This window comes from Enhydra lutris, unplaced genomic scaffold (assembly GCF_002288905.1).
Source record: "Enhydra lutris kenyoni isolate GAN:26980312 unplaced genomic scaffold, ASM228890v2 scaffoldscaffold329, whole genome shotgun sequence".
NCBI classification, from domain to species: domain Eukaryota; kingdom Metazoa; phylum Chordata; class Mammalia; order Carnivora; family Mustelidae; genus Enhydra; species Enhydra lutris.
In genome coordinates this window covers 7,649-27,543 of record NW_019154413.1, presented here as the reverse complement: position 1 = coordinate 27,543, position 19,895 = coordinate 7,649, and the positions used below count along the sequence as shown (strand labels likewise).

The 19,895-nt window shown below is 43.9% G+C and overlaps 1 gene segment (V, D, J or C); it reads left to right on the top strand.

Moving 5' to 3' along the window:
* The first annotated feature begins 283 nt into the window (after positions 1 to 283).
* LOC111140256 lies at positions 284 to 964 on the top strand. The segment is given in 2 exon segments: positions 284 to 374; positions 579 to 964. Coding segments are annotated over 2 exon segments (435 nt in total).
* The last annotated feature ends 18,931 nt before the right edge of the window (positions 965 to 19,895 follow it).

Below are 19,895 nucleotides of genomic sequence, written 5' to 3'. Positions count from 1 at the left end.
ACTGAACCCATTTAAAGACATTTTTAAATTGAAAATGGAAGCTCTTCATTTGATCTTGTAGCAGTTTGTCATTTTAGAACTAAGTTGTTCTCAGAGCTTCTAAGTTGTCTTTTGTGTGTTCCTGTCATACAACTCTAATTTGGAGTTATTTTTGGCTCTTAGATTTCCATTGGGTACTTTCACAACCCACTACTTATGAGATTTGCTTCTGTTCTCCCTGACTGCTTTGCATAAGCCCCTCCAGGCCCAGACCAGAGTCTCAGGCTGTATAAAAGGGGCCTTTGCTACTTGAGCTGAGCTGCGTCGGGCAGGAAGGGGCAGCAAGATGGCGTCACAGAGGCAGGTGCTCCTATCCTTGTTGCTGTGGGTCTCAGGTGAGAAGCTGAAAAGTGCCATAATCTTTCTGGAGTAGTGTCATTTTAAATGACATTTTAATATATAATGAGAAACACTGGTTATTTCCAAAATAGACCCAATGATGTACTGCCATGTGGTACCATTAGGAAGCACGTTTGCAATGACATATTTCAGCGTGACTGGGATAAAGTGTGTCTGTATCACCATTTTTCTGATTGCAGGTGCCCATGGGGACATCACGATGACTCAGTCTCCAGGCTCGCTGGCTGTGTCTCCAGGTCAACGGGTCACCATGAACTGCAGAACCAGTCAGGGTGTTTATAGCAATGTAGCCTGGTACCAGCAGAAACCTGGGCAGGCTCCCAGGCTCCTCATCTATTATGCATCCAGCAGGGCCACGGGCATCCCAGAGCGGTTCAGCGGCAGTGGGTCTGGGACAGACTTCACCCTCACCATCAGCAACCTCCAGGCCGAAGATGTGGGGCACTATTACTGCCAGCAGTATAATAACTATCCACCCACACTGCTTCAGCCTCGAACACAAACCTGCTCCCCAGGGCGGCAGGATATGGAGGTTTTGCTGAAGCAGCTGTTTCCTCTTCGCTAAGCCCTGAACATGTGTGTTCCACTCTTTGCCTGAGAATTCACTTCTCCTGACTTACTCCTTGAAGGGCTTGTAAGGCCCAGCAGAAAATGAAGGTATCGGACTTTTCCTGCATCCTCCACCCCTTTTTTAAAAAAGATTTTATTTATTCATTTGCCAGAGAGAGAGAGAGTGAGAGAGAGAGCACAAGAGGGTTAGCAGGAGGCAGAGGGAGAAGCAGGCTCCCCACTGAGCAGGGAGCCCGATGGGTACTCGATCCCAGGATGCTGGGATCATGACCTGAGCTGAAGGCAGCCACTTAACAGACTGAGGCACCCAAGCATCCCTTTTTGTGGGATGTTAGGAAGACAAATGCTGTGAAGATGTTTTAGTGATTCTGTCAGGAGTTTTTGTGCCCCAGGAAACTATGTGATTCCCAGGATCCCACAGCAGAAGTGAGCCAGGAAGGTCTGACTTTAGTCCTGACAAAGGGCCATGAACTTTCCACCCTGTGGATCAGTTATCCCTTCCTTTTCCTCTTGGACTCTGGGACATTTCTCTTCTATTTCCTTATTCACTTTTCTTCATCCTCCATCACCTTCCCACTCTGAACCTTCCCAGGATGAAACCTTTGAGCTTTCCTATTCAGAATCTCCCACATGGAAAGTAGTGTCCCTCTCACTTTTTCCTTCCATGGGCTCTGTTTCCCAGCCTTCCTGGACAGTGTCCTGCACATTCATTTCTGCTCCAGCTCCTTTCCTACCTCCCTTCTCTCTCTTCTCCATTTCTCCCAGGCGTACTCATTCTCACAAAAGCAATTCTCTCATTCTTCTTTTTTTTTTTTAAAGATTTTATCTATCTATTTATTGCTGCTGGGGAGGGGCTGAGGGAGATGGTGAGACTCTCAGGCAGACACCCTGTTGAGTGGGGACCTGATGCCCGCTCCATCTTACATGCCTGAGATCATGGCCTGAGCAGAAACCAAGAGTCGGCTGCTCAAAAGACTGAGCCACGCAGGTGTTCTGATTCCCTCACTCATTTTAAATCCATCACTTTAGGAACACAGGATACTGTGCCTCAGCACCTTTTTTCACCACTTGTCATGTTTTTCTTTAAAGTCATCCCTTGGGCATTCAGGTCCAGTACCCCAGGACCATGACCTGAGCTGAAGGCAGAGGCTCAATTGACTGAGCCACCCAGGCACCCCTGAGATGCTCTGCATTGTAATGATGGAGAACTTGTCATGATTTTCTGATGGCGCACCTAAGGCATGGTCGTGGGAGTTACTGATGGAGATTGGGTGGGGAAGAGACAATTGGAGGAGGGTCAGCCAAACAATGGAAGGGTCATATACTGAATACAGTGAAACCACTAGGAATTGTGACAGGCTGTGAGAGGCTGTAGGATGCGGGAGCTAAAATATTCCAGAAGCCAGGAGAGATGATGGAGCTTGTGTTTGTCTGCAATAAGGAGTGATACTAGAGTGGCGTAGTCTACCTATCCTGATTTCAAAGAAACTTCCAGTTTCTAGGCAGGCCTAGAGGTCTCTAGAAGTGGCTGAAGGGGGTGATAGAAGCTTGGTGAGCAGGCTGCTGGGGAAACACAGAATCTCAGGGCACTTTTAGAAGAGACGGGGGCTACTGCGCATCTCAGTGGTTTGGTGGGGAGCGTCGGGGGAGAATGTGTTCAGGTGGTGAGTCCTTTTTCTCTGCAGCCTTCCATATTTTTTGTTTGCCACCCTCTTAAAATCTGTTTTGCTGTTCTTTCCAAATTTAAGACATTCTCTAGTGACAAAAGGAGCCTGCTCTTGCTCCTGGTTTTGCACTAGAAGTCTTTTCTTTTAATGTTAAAAATATGTTGGGAAAAAAATGATGTGCATTGGTTCTAGCACAAGGATAGACCAAGATTTAGTGTTTTCTCCTTTGTGAGATGTTTGTTCTGGATTAAAATTTGAATGGCAAAGTCAGGAAATAGGAATGCTCAGCAGATGGTGACTACAAACTTCCAGTAGATAGGAGGTTCTGCGTGGGGACGGCTGTTGGAGGCAATGGGAAACATCATAAGGACCTGAGTGGAGAGGGCCAGACTACGGCTGTCATGACTAGCATGAGACCCAGAGAGAGGACTAAAGTCTGATGTGGGGTCCTGTCATTATGATGGTACATCCTGATGTTGTAGGACAGAAGTCAGCCATATTGTCGTTAGCTTGCAGGCTGTGGATGGTATGAGTCAAGTCTGTCCTAGAGCTGCTGCCTCTGAATGGGTGGGCACCCCATTAACTCAGGTGGAAGGGAAGTAAGTGAGGGCCTTCTGTCCGTGCTAGTGCAGGCTAAGCAGTGCTTCCTGACTGTGTGGAGGGGCCTCTCACTGGCCCTGCAGCTGATGACTCTCTCTTGGGGAATGGCCAGGGACACAGGAGCATGGTAGAGTGTCATGTGCCCACCGGAAGCTGCCATCAGAGGCACACTGGGCTGATGCAGAGATGCTGTGTTTCTGTTAGAGCTGGAGTGGGCCTCCCAACATGAGGCCAGGCCCTAAGCAAGCCTGTGTGTTTGGTGGCATTCATTTCCTTTCCCCTCCCAATACCACTCTTCTCAGGAGCATGAGGGTCCCCCCTGAGGGAACTCTCAACTTGGGGACATTCTCTCACCTGGACAATAAAAGCAGGAGTCTGAGGATCTGGCACCATCAGGCTTCCTCTAGCATTCCCAAGGCTGCTCAGACCCTGTCCATGGAAAAGACCCAGTGAGCAGCTTCAGGCCTGTGGTGGAAGCAATAGGGGTGGGAGGTTGATGCAAATCCCCATGGAGGATGAAGGCAGAACTGTCCAAGGTCCAAGGTCCAAGGTCCAAGGTCGTGTTGATACCAGGTGATGCTGCCACCAGCCACTCCCCTGGGCTGCCTGCCCTTGCCTGGCCCTCCCCTTGACAGATGACAAACAAGTAGAATGATTGGTTAGGTGATGGTAAATCACATGTGGCTCAGTCTGCTCCTGTCTGGGAAAAGTCATTGGGAGCCACTTGGGAGGGCACTTTGTAGAAGATGAAGAATTAGTTCATGAGAAAGTATTGAGGTGATAGAGGATGTGCTCTTGTCCTGGAAGCTGGAATTCACACGGGTTTGTCTTCTTGGCTTTGTCACGGTGCCTGCACATGACACTTCAATGTTAGAGGCAGGGTGAATGTGAAGTTAGGCACAGGGGTTCTCCACTCTGAGTAGGAGTGACTGCTCTGCCTGGAAGGGCTTCGAGGGGGACATGACATTGGTTTCCAGGACTGAGCAGATACAGTCCCGGGCTTCTCCACACCGAGGCAAGTTCCTTGATTAGTGTCTGTTCCCAGCCTTCACCAAGGTTCCATGCTCAGTCCTCTCACCCTTTCCAGGTCCTGAGGACATGTCAGGACTTCATTTGAGGGTCTTTTACTCAGTGGGGCCGACTTCTTCTCCCCATAGGAACCAGGCTACCCTGGTTCACTCTTTTATAATCTCATGGCTTTCTGTTTCAGACAATAATCACAACTTGAAATACATTATTGTGGTAATTCTAGGGATTATGAGTGTTCCTGAAATAACCTATATCCTCACAGTAAGAGAGCCCAGGGCACTCCCCCACGTGGCATCTCAGACTAGAAGGCAAAGATTTAAGAAAATGGTCCTCAAATCCCTTGGGACATGCTTAAGCTATATTTGGAAATTTCTGGTGACCCAAGTCCCACAGGGTGTTCTGAGAGCAGGGGTCCCCTTTGGGCACAACCTGAAGCTCTTCTAAGCAGTTTTGCATGTTGTGTCATTAGACAAAACCACAGGCTGCACTCAGCATCCCTAAAGACAGTTGGTCTGGGCCCCGGAGTAGCAGCCTCTGGTCCAGCTCTCCGAGATGGCGTGCAGGCCTCCCCTGCGGTGGATCCTGCTCCAGGCGAGAGGGGGGGCATACAGAGAAATGGTGGGCAAATGCCCTGTGGCCACAATGATTTGGTGTCTCTGGGTTCTTGGTGGCTGGAATTCAAGCATTTGGCATGGGGTTCCGTTGCCCAGTTACCTTCTGTTTTCTGGTTCCTCAGAGTGTTGTCCATGACTTTGACTACAAGGTCATCAGTGCTGTGGCCTCCACTGGGATGCTCTTAGTACCTCTGTCAAATTTGTTGTGTTTCTATTCCAGGATGCACTGGGGACATTGTGCTGACCCAGTCTCCAGCCTCTTTGATAGTGTCTCCAGGGCAGAGGGCCACCATTTCTTGCAAGACCAATCAGAAAGTTGGTGACATTTTGGGCATTACCCACTTTATTATACGGTATCAACAAAAATCAGGACAGCATCCAAGAATCCTGATTTAGAAAGCATCCAGTTGAGTGTCTGGGGTCCTGGCCCGGTTCAGTGGTGGTGGGTCTGGGACTGAATTCAGTCTCATGCTTGATTCCGTGGAGGGTGGGGATGCTGCCAGTTATTACTGCCAGCAGAGTAAGGAGAATCCTCCCATGGTGCTCTGGGTGTAAACAAAATCCTCCCCAGGTGGCAGCTCAGTGAGGCTCCATCCCTCAGGTGTTCCTCCTTATGACTCAGGGTCTCTAGGTGGTATGGGTAAAAGGGTCAGAGTATGAGAAAGGACAATCACAGACTGACATGTGTCTGTGTGTTTGTGTTTTCCACGTAACGTGTTTTATAATTTAACGATCCTATGACTATAGGGGTCACATAGTCACCTCCCCATGTTGTTTAGAAACTAAGAACTGGAGGTAGTTGTCTGTGCTCCTTTGATTCAGGTTATTCCATCTCTGTGTCTTTCTCAAAAATGACTTCTTGTCCTAGATATATTTGCTTCTCCTTTTCTCCTTGTCCAATTTTTAGTCCTTTTTCTATGATACCCATCATGTATCTGGCCAAGGTTTTCTCTTGTCTTCTTTTTCCACTTTCTAGAACATTACAGGTAGAATGAACACCAGAAGAAGCCTTAGTGTGCACAGTGACAAGGATGAAAGTGTCATTTTTCACATCTGACTCCACCCCTACCCTGGCCTCCCTTGGGCTTCTGTATCCTCCCCAGGGGGAGCTGGGGAAACTGACAAATAGTGCGCTGTAACATGTCAGTGTCCTCAGATTCCCATTAGTTTCTAAGCTTGTAACAGTGTGTCATCACATAGGAATTTTACTGTCCTATTCCTTTTATATTGCCCCGCAAAAATTTAGCACAAAGTTAGTGGCTAAAACACACATTGATCATCACATAGTTTCTAGGAGTCAGGCTTCTGGGCAGGGTTTAGTTGGGTTCTCTTCTTGGGGTCTTCCAGGATGAGACAAGGTGTTGGCCTGACTCTCTTCTCATCCAGAGGCTTGGAGAATCTGTTTCCAAGGTCATTTCAAGGTGTGGGAAGGATTCTTTTCTTTGTGACTATCTGACTAAAGGTCCTGAACTTTGGTGGCTGCAGGCCTGTGGTCACGTCAATGTCCTAGAGGCCACTCAAAGTTCCTGACATGTGAGATCCTTACTAATCATAGCAGCAAGGGTAAATTCATCCACAAGGGAGAGATCTTAGTTCCTTCCTTAAGGGCTTCGTCTTGATTTAGTGAGGTCCAGCCAGCATAATCTCCATTTTAATTATCTCAGAATCAACTGATTTGGGATGGTAGTTACATCTGCCAATTCTCTTCCCCTCTGCAATATTACACGGACTAGGAGGAAGTCACAGATTTTGCCCACACTGAATGGGAGGGCATGTAGTTGTCATGCCCGCCCCCCCCAACCCCGGTCTGTCTGCTACAACTGTGGCACTTACATAAGGCTTTTTTGTTTGTTTATTTCCAAATTCTTTATCCCAAGAGTCTCCAGTGCTGAGGACATCAAATACAAAATCTCCCCAGGTAATGGATCATAAATTCCATCAGACCCACCCCTCAGGACCATGTTTCCCTTCTAGCTTCTCATATTTCTCCTGTTGCTTCTCAACTGAAGAAATAGCCAATGTTTCTCATGGCTTTGTGTTAAATTTGTAATAAATTAATAAACAAATAATATTGCATGGAGCACTGGGTGTGGTGCAAAAATAATGAATACTGTTNGTGTGGTGCAAAAATAATGAATACTGTTATGCTGAAAAAATAAAAAATTAAAAAAAACAAATAATATTAGACATCTAACTTGAAAAATGCCTGAATTAGGAAAGAAAGAACCATCTCATAGGAATGGCTTAAACTCCTTCCCCAGGAACCTAGAAAATAAAGAGCAAACAAAATCCAAGCAGGTAGAATGAAGGAAATATAAAAACTAGAGTGGAAATCAATGGAATATATATTCTAGCCCCTCAAAACTTAGGATCCTTTTAAAACCAGCATGGAGTAGAGAGCTAAATGCATTGTCGTGCTAATGAGCCAAGGGCTGTGTATCATTCAGTTTCAGAGGGAAAGGTAAATGTTTTGGCTCAGTTTTGTAGGTGGATGGGGGAGGGTTCTCTTCTCTAGAGGGAGCCAGGGTCTGTCATTTCTGGAACATCCTTGCATATATCTAGGCTCCAGATCACACACTGGGGTTCTAGATTCCCTATGCTTTGGGGGTTCAGAGGTCTTTACAAAGACCTTAATGTATGGATAAGTGCTCAGTTCAGTGCGGCCAGGGAAGGAAGAGGTGCACCTGGAGGACTGGGATTTGCTGATGGAAATTATGTACAGCAGATTCTTACCACAGAGGAAATTCACCTCCCACACTGCCCCTTCCTTTGGTAATGGGGTTGAATTAAGCTGTCTAGACAGGGACGTATAAGTGATGCCCTGGTCCAGAGGTCCACACAACTCCCAAAAGCCCTGAGAACCTTCCCTCTCCTTTGCCCGCCTAGATTCTAAGGTGGAAGGACCACACGGACTTCTAAGCCAGGACCTCCTCACCCACTGGCTACTGATTTGCTTCTTCCTCTGAAACCACAAAACCCTGGGATTTGGATGTGGGTGGGAACTCTTAACTGTCTCACCATCAGAGGCTCTGGAGACTAAGGTGCAGCCCATTACTATTGGCAGCAGCCACCCTCCCACAGTGTTAGAGACAGCAACAAAAACTCCAGCTGTGGGCCCAGATGCTCCCTGGGATACCCTGAAGGTCATGGTTTCTGCTTCTGAGGCTGGGAGACCTCACCGTGGCCTTCTCTGGTGTCTGGGCTTGGCTGACTGTAGAAGATGCTTGGCTTTCAGAGGGAAGGGGAGGAACAGCATCTGGGGAAGGAGTCGCTTCTCAGTGGGCTCCGTTTTGGTGGCAGTCTGGGTCGTGAAGGGAAAGGTGCAGTTGTGATACCATTCCTCCAGAGCATTACTCTTGTTTTGTTTTTGTTTGTTTGTTTAAGATTTTTTATTTATTTATCTATCAGAGAGAGAGAGAGCACAAGTAGGCATAGGGGCAGGCAGAGGGAGATGCAGGCTCCCCACTGAGCAGAGAGCCAGTCATGGGGCTTGATCCTAGGACCCTGGGATCATGACCTAAGTTGAAAGTGAACACTTAACTGACTGAACCACCCAGGTGCCCACCCCCCTCTTAGGTCATTCTTAAAACAAAGTTACTTTCTGCACTGCCCCGTAAGGCTTTCTTTGCTAACGGGATTGAATTAAACCTGTCTGGACAGGAACCCATAAATAATACCCCGGACCAGATGTACGCACACCTCACAAAAGCACTGAGAACCTTCCCTCTCCTATGCCTGCCTACCTTACACAAATGGAAGGACCGCAGAGACTTATAAGCCAGGACCTCCTCACTCACACCCTACTGATTTGTATCTTCCTCTGGAATAAATAATCCTAAAATTTAAATGGAACCAAAACAGACCCCCAATAGCCAAAGCAATGTTGTAAAAGAAAAGCAAAGCTGGCGCCATCACAATTCCAGACTTCAAGTTCTATTACAAAGCTGTCATCATCAAAACAGTACGGTACTGGCACAAAAACAGACACATAGACCCATGGAACAGAATAGAGAAACCAGAAATGGACCCCTCAACTCTATGGTCAAGTAATCTTCGACAAAGCATGAAAGAATACCCAGTGGAAAAAATGAAAATCTCAACAAATGATGTTGGGAAAATTGGACAGCCACATGCAGAATAATGAAACTGGACCAGTTTCTTAGGCTGTACACTAAAATAGACTCAAAGTGGATGAAAGACCTCAATGTGAGACAGGAATCCATCAAAATCCTAGAGGAGAACACAGGTAGCAACCTCTGTGACCTTGGCCACAGCAACTTCTTGCTGAATGTCTCTCCAAATGCCAGGGAAACAAAGGCAAAAAATAAACTATTGGGACTTCATTGGGATTAAAAAGCTTTTTGGTAGAAATAGAGTAGTGGTAGAAATAGAAAAAAGGGAACCATGACAAAACAGTGATAGCTTACATTGCACCATTATTATGCTAGTCAAGGTTGGACAACCAGCTCTCCAGAAAAATGAAAGTTCAGAAAGAGAAAATATTTATTTATTTATTTATTATTTATTTAATATTTTTACAGTATAAGGAATCAAGTCAATGATATTGTAATAGTAGTGTATGGTGACAGATGTGGCTATAGAATGATGTATAAACTTGTTGAATCACTATGTTGTACAGCTGAAAAAGGATAGCCCTATGTGTTCATGATGCTAAAACAAAATCGAGGAAATTTTTTAAATCCTTGATCCAAACATCTTCCATAGGAATCCAAAGAAAAAGAAGTTCTGGTTCAGTGTCGATGTTCCAGGAGGCTTCTGAATTCACCTCCCCCCATGGACACGTGGAACCTATAGCTACACATGGGACAACTCCCACTGTGAGACATCCAGAAACTAGCCGAGGGACTCCTACACATTGGGTTAAAGAGGTCATACCCACATTGAAACACGTGCACAAAGCTGGGACACATTCTTGCCATGAACTCCACCTCCAACAGAACCATATACCATTAGAAGGGATCTTGTAACTCCCGGCTTCTCCCTGAAGAGCAAAGGGTTTGGACCCAACTTCTTGAGCCCCTACTTGCAAAACTTCCACCTGAGGAACCAGCCCCAAAACATGTCAATCTGGAAGCCAGCGGGGCAGTGTATGGAGACCCCCCCAAGACAACAGTAAACAAAGAAGCAGGGAGCAGTCAAAACCGCCCACCTCCCAGTCTTAAGCTCAAAGAAGCCTATTTTAAGATCTTAAAGGCTGACAGTTAGGCTTCCAATTCAGAACACATCTACGGGCTGACTGCATTCCTCCCTGGAAATCAGGGAAGCCTGTGTTTGCGCTCTGCATTCTCTCTCTTCCCAGCTCCAGGTCCCTGGTTCTTCCCGGAAAGAGCTTGTGCACTTGTCTGGTGCCCCAGCAGCCCTTGACCACCTGGCTCTGTTGGCCAGCAGGGATGAAGTTCTCGGACCCACAAGGCTAGAGCAAATAGAGACAAATAAGTATTTGCAGATTAATACTTGTGTGTTAGAACTGGCAAAATAATAGTGGCAATAAACTTGCAAATATTACCATAGGCTTGCGATAAACTTCCAGACAGATGAACTTGCAAGAATAATATTTGTGTATTATAATTTTAAATAATACAATAAATATGTATAATATATGGTGAGATTTTATTAATTTGATATTTTGACTGAGTATAAGATTTTTCTGGATTGTTTTTCTGCAATTCCATTTATTATGGAATCAAAATTTGTACCTTTAGCAAACTCAGTTTCCTTATACAATTGCAAATAACACTGTCTTTTGTCAAATACAAGACCTGAAATTTTTTTCGATAATTTTTAATTTTGAAAAGGTTTTTTCTGGTGCAAAAGAAAAAAGACCCTGAGTTGTTTGGAATCCTGGAGAAACTGAAGGAATAGAATTTGTACTTCTGTTAGATCTCAGGTAAATCAAATCCAAGGTCCGACTGAATTGAAGAGTTACTGAATACATGCAAATCCAGGCAAGATTACACAACAAATCTCAGTCTGAGTATCTTCTAGGAAATCCTCCTAGAGTGCGATTTTGTACCATAGTTGGAAGAATTATTATGTAACAATGGTACTGAAAGTAAACCCTGAACTCTGTGGAGGGACTTGGGTGCTGAGGACAACTCTGATAGAACTAGGACTAATAGCCCATGTCCCGTATGTTACCAGCTGTCATGTCATTTTATTTACTCTTTCCTGTGTTTTCTCCCTTGACCTTTTCTTAGAGTGCTAGCCATGCAGTCCTGAATCTTACTCTTGAAGATGCCGGCTCTCCTAATGAATCCTGCTGCAGAATGATTCAGAAAGCTAAACCCTGAAAATGAAAAAAATCAAGAAAAAAACAAAAAGAAAAATATAAGATAATATTACAAATTTAAGATGAGTTTGAAAACTGTTCATTACACTTGTTAAATTAAGAATCACAATATCTAACACTATGTGTTAAATATACTAAAAAAAATCAGAATCACATTACCCATTATCACATGTGAAACCTCAATGTGTGGAAATTTGGCTGAAAATTATTCATCCATCATTTTTATTTACTGTGTATCAGTTTTGAAACTATTTTTTGTATAATGTATTCCTAAGAATGCTTGAACTTCAAAAATATTACTATTTCCTACAAAGCTTAACATGAAAACTTAAAAAGTCTCCTTCTGTTTGGTTGTTTATCTCATAATTTCTTGCCCTGAAATACCTAAAAAATGCAAAAACCTTCTACAGCTTCTTACTTGACACAGAAGGCTTTGAAATTTTCCTCTGCTGCCTGTAGACTGAAGAAAGACTGTTCCTAATTCCTAAGAGGAGTCATTATCTCCTGTGTATGTAGGAACTTTGTTGTACCCTGGACAAAAAAAGTGACTTCATCACCGTTGGTCACTGTACACCACACAGAAATCATCAGCATCTGTAAGGGATGTAAGAAGAACCTCCATGAGGTCCAGGTGGGGTCTAGGACTCTAAGAGTCTCTAATCTTGACCACTGTCACCTCAATGAGCAAGAACTTATGCAGGCGGGTTTCGTTGCACTTTTGTCTCTTTGCCAGGGGACGTCCCTTTGGAATCCATAAAACTGGAAGCCAGTGTGTGATTTGTGTCCCTTGGGGTAGTTCTCTTTCTGCTTTGGTTATGTGAGTCCATTATTCTGGGTTCAGGGTGTGTGGGTGCGAGTGTGATGCTGTTATACATTCTGTAGGACTTGATCTATACATTTTCTCAAGCCAAACAGCACAAACTTATATTGCTTTGTCCAAGTTGATAGACAACTGAGTTGTGTCCAGACTGAATCCAAACGGAGGCTCTCTCTGCCACCCAGCAGAGGGAGTGTCCCCAACAGGAAGTGTTGGGGAGATTCTTGGGACCTGTGACTGAAATGGGTCACCTTTTCTAAAGAACTGCAAATAATCACCCACCACAGGATGAACTCACAGAGAGTAGTTTTGGCTCCAGGCGACTCCCATATTTATGTGAATGTGTTGATCTTCTGACTTCATAAGTTATTTGAAAGCCCTGATCTCTGTATATGTAATCTGAATTCCTTCCCAATATTGTTATTTCTTTTCTTTGCACTTTTTAGAATAAGTAAATACATAAATAAATTTTCTAGAGCTGAGATTCATGTGAGTCCTGTGAAGAAATGGGAGCATTGTTATTTTGGCTGCAGAGGGTATTGCTGTATTGATGCTAATCCTTGGGCAGGGCCCCCAGTCACCACACTCTAATTGGGGAAGGAGACACAGAAGTTCAGAAGTTCCCTCTGAACACAGGCCACCTCATAATCCCTCTATTTAATAAACTCTTAATTCTGTGTAGCAGTTTGCATCCCCAACTCCAAAGTGTCTCGTGTGAGGGATGGAACTTCTGTCCTGAGGAGTTCTCATGAACTCCTACAACTTTCTCATCAGTTAACAAATATTCTTCCATTGCTTTAATTTAAAATGGATTGTTTGTTTGTGTGTTTGCTTTTTCTCTGTGGACAGCTTGTTCCTTGTCTCCTCCACTAGAGCACGGCCTTCGCCCATGTGTCCTTCTAACAGAGAGCTTTCTCATCAGGGCAGAGAGGACACATTCTGAACTCAAGCCTTAAGCCTCGAGTTCCTTAGGGAAAATAAAAAGCAATATTTTCTCCATACATCTATGGCAAAACCTTAATGTCTTTCCTTTGAGACCTGGCCTTCCCATGAGTCAATGTGCTTGAGAGTAGGAACTGACTTAGGTCTAGGAACTGAGTCAGAAGCTGTGACTTTAGGCTTGAGGAACCCTGAGCTAGAGTTTTCCAATTAGAGAGACAAAATACTCTGAGGGTCAACACATTGACTTAATTTCTCATAACATGTGCTCAATTATCTACTGCCACATTCTCTCTCTTTCTGACATCATTCTGTCCCTGTCCATTTTGGAAAATAGACAGCTTCTGCCTATGCAGGTTATTCTGACCATATGGTCTGTGCTATTCTCTGACGTCACTGGTCACAGGCATTGTTGCCTGGAAAGCAGACTCACATCGAGTTTAGCATGTCTGACACTCTCTGGGGAATGTTCTTGACATCACTATCTGCGGAAGGAGAATGCAGGATTGGGCAGAGGGGGAGTGGAGCTGGGATGCAGTAGAACAAAAGCCTAAGCCAGCCCCCCAGGGGGTGAAGCCCTGTGGTCACCCTCCAGAGTGGACCTGACTGGGGACATATGGTTCAGATTCTTACCCAGGATATCATTGCTTCCTCTCCTGCTGTACCTTCATGCACACGTGATGCACCTGCCAGAGGTGCAGGCCTTTTCATAGTGGTTCCTCCTTTCTCCTCAGATTCCCTCACTTTCACTTTTATTTTTGTCCTTTATGGAATGTATGGAGAGTCTATCACATTATTTTTGTCATCGCTCTGGGACTTTGGATTTTTATTGAAGGAATTTTTTAAGTTTGTGACAGGAAAGAAAAAGGACTTTAGCTTTGTTCAGGGAAGACCTCAAATCTGGGTCTTTATCCATCCCATGTGTATGTTTTGGGAGGAGACCGATGTCCCCGCACATTGTGGAGAAGGTATCCCCACTGTCCCAGACCCCTGGGCACAAGGACCCACCCAGGGGTGGAGAAGCTTCAGTGCACAGAATCCAGGTGGCGGTCCCTGACCAGCTCTGTGGAGGATACAAAGCACTTTCAAGAGGGTCTTTACTCAGGGCACAGCCTCCTGGCTCTGGGTCTGCTCTCAGTGGCTTCGTGTCCACACTTCATCCTCCAGAGCAGCTGCTCGTGGTTCATAGGGTGGAATGGAGACCCCCCAGTTGAGAAGGACTAGCCCATTGGGAGTGTCATAGTCTAATGGGAGTGAAGAAGGGACCTCTGTCTCTGACCAGCTATAGACAAGGGGTTCCATGATTCCCTCCTCAGATGTGATTAGTTTGCTAGGGTAGCTCACATCACTTTGAGATACACCTACTTATGTTTATTTACCAGGTTATTAAAAAATAATATAAAGATCCAGATGAAGAGCTAGATGGAGAGATACACAATGGGGACTGGGAGGATCCTGAATTCAGCAGCTTTTGTCCCCATGTAGCTGGGATGTGTCACCCTCCCAGTGTGGATATGTTCACCAGACTGGGAGCTCTCTGAACCCTGCTCTATTGAGATCTTATGGAGGCTGTGCCAAAGACAGAAGTAGGCTTTGTTTATATTCTAATAATGACCTTCACACTTCTTCACTCAGGCTTTACATTCTAATTCCTTTGTGATAAGGAATAACGGCAGGAGATTCAAATCTTATATTTTGGCACCTCTTTAAATACATTTCTGGTTTGCAGTATTCTCATGCCTCTAGGATTTTCCCGGCCTTGCTTCTAAGATGTCCCCAGCTTCATGCCCAACCACTCGAATGGTGTGGGGAGGGACCATCCTGTCTGTGTTCCGCTCAGCTTGGCTGAGGTTGTCACTGCTCAGGACATGACTACATGTGTCTTCAGCATATCCAATCTTATGGCTGACATGGAAGAAGGAGGAAGAACACGTTTGTGTCTGGACCATGCAGTCTCTGCTCTAAGTGAATCTGCTTTGGTCCTCACCTTGCTGAGCAGGTTTTCATGCATCCCGGCCAGAGCAGACTGGTGAGGTGGCCCAGGTTGGGTCTCAGAGCAAATTGGGATCTCTGTCTCTGCTGTTGTGCCTTCTGCTGCTCTGTGCCCCGCCTGAGAAGAGGAAGGTGGAAGGAAATGATACTCTGAGGGTCCTTGCCATGGAAGCTGGGATTGGGAGTCACAGAGGGTCTCATGATGTTAGACATGTGCCTGAGAGAATCTTTCTCCAAGAAACTGATCCTTCATCCCAAAGTACTTCCTCTGAAAATCCAAATACATACATCATGCTCAACCTTCCCAAGAATTCCCTGCACAAATGCCAAGCTCTCTTAACTATTTCCATATGATTTTAAATCAGACAAAATGAAAACCACCATTTTATTCATATAAACTTCCTAATGTTGAAGTATTTTTACGTTCTTTCTAATTCCTAATATTCTTGAAATTTACTATATCTTGTCACCATATATTTATAATATAAGGGGAAGACAATATTAAAATTTTATCTATATTTATGCATTTATGTTTATAGGTGACATTTATCTACTTATTCTTTTTCATGTTATCTTTTCATATCTTCATATCAACATTAACTTTTTATAAAAAATGTTGAAAGATTTTTCTCCATAGGATCGAATCTAAAAGAAATAGTTCATTGGATTCAAAGACATTTGTAAAGCCAATGTATACCATACAGAAACATTTTTATTCATACTGTGATGCACTTACAGGGAAAAAATGGTTTCAAAGAATAGGTAATACTTCCCGTTCTAAAATAAATAAGTCATGGGGATGTATGGTACAGCATAGAGAATATAGCCAATGGTATTTCATAACTTTGTATGGTGACAGATGGTAACTCTTATGGTGAGCTTTGCATAAGGTATAGAAATGTTCAATCACTACATTGTATACCTGAAACTAACGTTGTATGTTAACCATAAATAAATAATAAATAAATAAAATAGGTAATAGATTTTCGTTCATTCTCTGGCTGTTGTAGTTCTACCACTTTGTTCTTAAATGTTGTCTTTATTTTTATTTGTTCATTAAACTTCCATAAAAGTTTTTTTTTTATTTTTTTAAAGATTTTTATTTATTTATTTGACAGACAGAGATCACAAGTAGACAGAGAGGCAGGCAGAGAGAGAGGAAGGGAGGCAGGGAGCCTGATGTGGGACTCAATCCCAGGACCCTGAGATCATGACCTGAGCCGAAGGCAGTGGCTTAACCCACTGAGCCGCCCAGGCACCCCCATAAAAGTTTTAAAATCGACTTGTTCCTAATAGGTTAAGAAAATTAAAAAATGAATGACCAAAATATGTCTCCATCAACGACAGTGTTTTGTCTTTCTCTTTGCTTTCTATGATACTGAAAACCTATGAATTTGTACAGGAATTTAGGAACCAAGGAGCTAAACCAGGCCCCCTTCCTAATAGATGTCATACAATGGTCGATTCATATCCCTGACCAGGGCCCTTGAGAGGTTGCTTTACTTATGTGTTGACATTAAAAATCAGCAATGATGAGGCACCTGGGTGGCTCAGTCAGTTCATCTTCAGACTCTTAATTTCAGCTCAGGTCACGATCTCAGGGACGTGACATCAAGCTCTGCATTGGGCTCTGTGTGGAGTGTGGAGACTGCTTAAGATTCTCTCTCCCCATCCCCTTCTGCCCTTCTCCCTGGCCCCCTACTATGAATATTTAATTTTATCATATTCTGATATAATAATTCTATTAGTGCACTTGTCAACCTTAAACAACGAGTAGCCAGTTATTTTACTAGCAAAAGAATCTTACTTCAGAAAAGGAGAAGCATTGCAATTTGGATCGAAGCAAACTATGGCAAACTGCTGCTGAGTCTGAAGAGGGAAAAGGAAGTTCCACTTTTATTATGCATTAGGAGGCGATTGGGGAGGATTGTTTTGAAAAAATGCTCACTGGAGAAGGACAGTTGGAGGTTGTGGTGGTTTCTCATTGGCTGCAAGTAGTGTTTATTGCTTGCAGGGAGAGATCATCTTTCTTTTTCTTACAAGCAGGAAGTGAATTCCTACATGAAAAATGTCCTCCCTTGTCGAGATAATTCTTACATTTCTTCTTACCGTTGGTTACACAGACTCTAACCATGGAACGGTATGTGTAGGAGAATTTCCCAGCTTAGATGAGGTTTCCTTTACTCTTTTTTATGCAACAAAATCAGTATTGCTTGTCAAGGAGAATAACGACAGGGCAGGTGCATCTATGACTACTGTTGGTAGCACCCTCCTGTTAACAAACACGTAATAGCTGTGTTCTTCTCAATGACAGCAGGGCATTACCGTTCTCATTGCTCTGGCTTGTTGCCATGTCACCTCTTTACAGAGTCACGTGGAAAACCTGAATATAGAGTATCTTCTTTGTCATGATTAGGAGATACCATATTTCTTCCTCCCTTTTTTTGTTTGAAGCTATTCTTCAATGGAGGTCATGAGCAGAGCTCCTATTTGAGGGCGCTGAACAATAGGGATGAAATCAAGAGATATTTGTTAAGAAGCAGAGGCTGGGGACTCAGGAGTGCTCTGTAGAGGAGCACAGTTTGTGCACTGCAGAAATGTGCCCAGCTAAAGGGAATTAATAGGGCTGAAGTGTAGCTCTGCACATTTGTTTGCTGAGCCATGTGAATAGAATTTTGTTAGTAGGATATGCGTCCATATGGTTCATTAGTACATGGACAGTTCTTCTCTTGATGAGCTTGTGGAATTGGACAGATGTCATCCTCAAAGCACTGACTCATTCTCTTGTGATAGCATATTCACTATAGCTCGGCACCATTCTCCCCTCAGGCTTATAAAACTCAAGACAAGATTTGAGGGGACAACGGACAGAAGGAAGTCCATTAGCCTTCAAACTCTGTCTTTAAAACAGAAAGAAGCAGCTCATTGTTCTATCACAGTAGCAGGAAACTCGACATATAGAAGCAGGGCATCTGAGTTCTAGTTGGAGAATCACGTACAGCGTATCAGATAGGAAGTCCCAGTATTGTGTTTGTTCTGAATCTCTGATTGTAAGAAGAAGTCTCATAGCTGAGAATCTGAATTCAGCCTGGGTAGAAAAGCAAGATCAGGAATCGGCAAACTATGGTTCATGGACTCCATCAGGTCCACTGCCCGCTTTTGAGGGACTTGTATGTTAAAAATTGCTTTTTCATTTAAATGGTTGAGAAAAGTGAAGAGCAGATTAATATTATGTGACACAAGAAAAGCAGGTGAAATTCAAATTCAGGGCCTTATGGGTAGAAACAGTTATTCTCTTTCACATTAGTATTGACTAAGACTACTTTTGTAATACAAAGGTGCATTGACTCTCAGACACCAGGTTCTAAAGTGTGGAAAGTACCTTAAGGAGAAGACAGGGACGTGGGCATTGCCATCTAGCTGCTAGTCACATTTGCCAATTCTCAAAAGTTAAAGCAGGAAGTGAGATCTTATTCTCCCATAAATTTGCAGGGAATATATAGTCTGTTGGAACTTGAGGCAAATGAGAACAAATTTGCCATTTTCCAAAATTCTGGACAATTGAGGAGCTTCCACATAATAGTCAATGGAAATGAATTAATTCTCAATGTAATAATAAGCTAAAAGAGTCTTCCTTTGGCTCACTTCATGAACCCTGGGTCCTGGGATCGAGCCCCATTAGGCTCCCTGCTCAGTGGGGAGCCTGCTTCTCCCTCTCTCCCCTGCTGGTGCTCTCTTTTGCTCTTTTTGTCTCTAATAAAGAAATAAAGCCTTAACAAAATAATAAGCTAAAATACACATCTCAGCAAGACTTTCCCAAATTCTATATATGAGGCCCTGGAGTGACTTAGTTGGTTAAGTGTCTGCCTTAAGCTCAGATCATGATCCCAGGGTCCTGTGATCAAGCCTTGCATCCAGCTTCCTGCTTGGTGGAGAGCCTGCTTCTCCCTCTTCCTCTGCCTGTCGCTCTACCTGTTTGTGCTCTATTGCTGTCAAATAAATAAAATCTTTAAAAAAAGATTCTGTACATGACTTCCAAGTGATGCATGTGCTCAATTACCATCATGTGAACTGGTATCAGTATTTGGCAGTACCTATCTGTGTGCAAAAGATATTTACAAAGATATTTGGAAGGCAGAGAGAGAGCAGAAAAAAGAAAAGTATTAGCAAAGAACTCATTGTTTTAGGGAAAGTTGCCCTCCGAAAAGGAATGAAAGGGGTCTATCAGTGGATTGGCTACTAGTTTTGACCGGGAAATTGCAGTTTGGCTGGTTAACGATTGCATTCCTGGGGGTGAAATTGCATTTAGTTGAGGTGTTAAATCTTGGTTTGCTAACACAGAGCCTTAACATAAGTGACACCATTTTGATCTTATGGGGTTGTTTTGTTTTGTTTTTGTTTTGCTTAACAATTTTTTTAAAAAGAAGGATTAGAGAAAGGGAAATTATTTAAGAGACATAAATGGACGCCTGACTTGTGTACTTATTGTGAAAAGCTTCCTTAGTATTTCTGTTCTCAGGGTTCCCTCAGGTCTTTTTGTGTGGAAAGTTCTGGAAAGGCTAAACCATATTGCCTTGGTACTCTTCGCTGCAGGTGCCATTAAGACTCTGATTATCTGATGCATTCCTGTAGAATGGTTCTCACAGAGTGAGGGGAGGAGAAACATATGGCCAGAGGGGCTCACTTCTCTGCAGTGGGGACCAGGCAGCACAATCTGAAGCACATAGCTTTCTGATTTGCCAGATGGCCTTTGCCAGAGCCATAGCTTCTCTGATCATAGAAAATACTAGGGTATTTGAGGGACTGAAACAGGGAGTTGCCTGAGCCTGCTCATCTGGTCTCTCTACACAAAAGGCCCAATTGCATAAGAGCAGCAAAGTGGCATCATAGCAGCAAAATTCTCTGACAAACCTCTGGCATAAATTTGTCCCCAATTCCAGAAACAATTCATAAAAAAA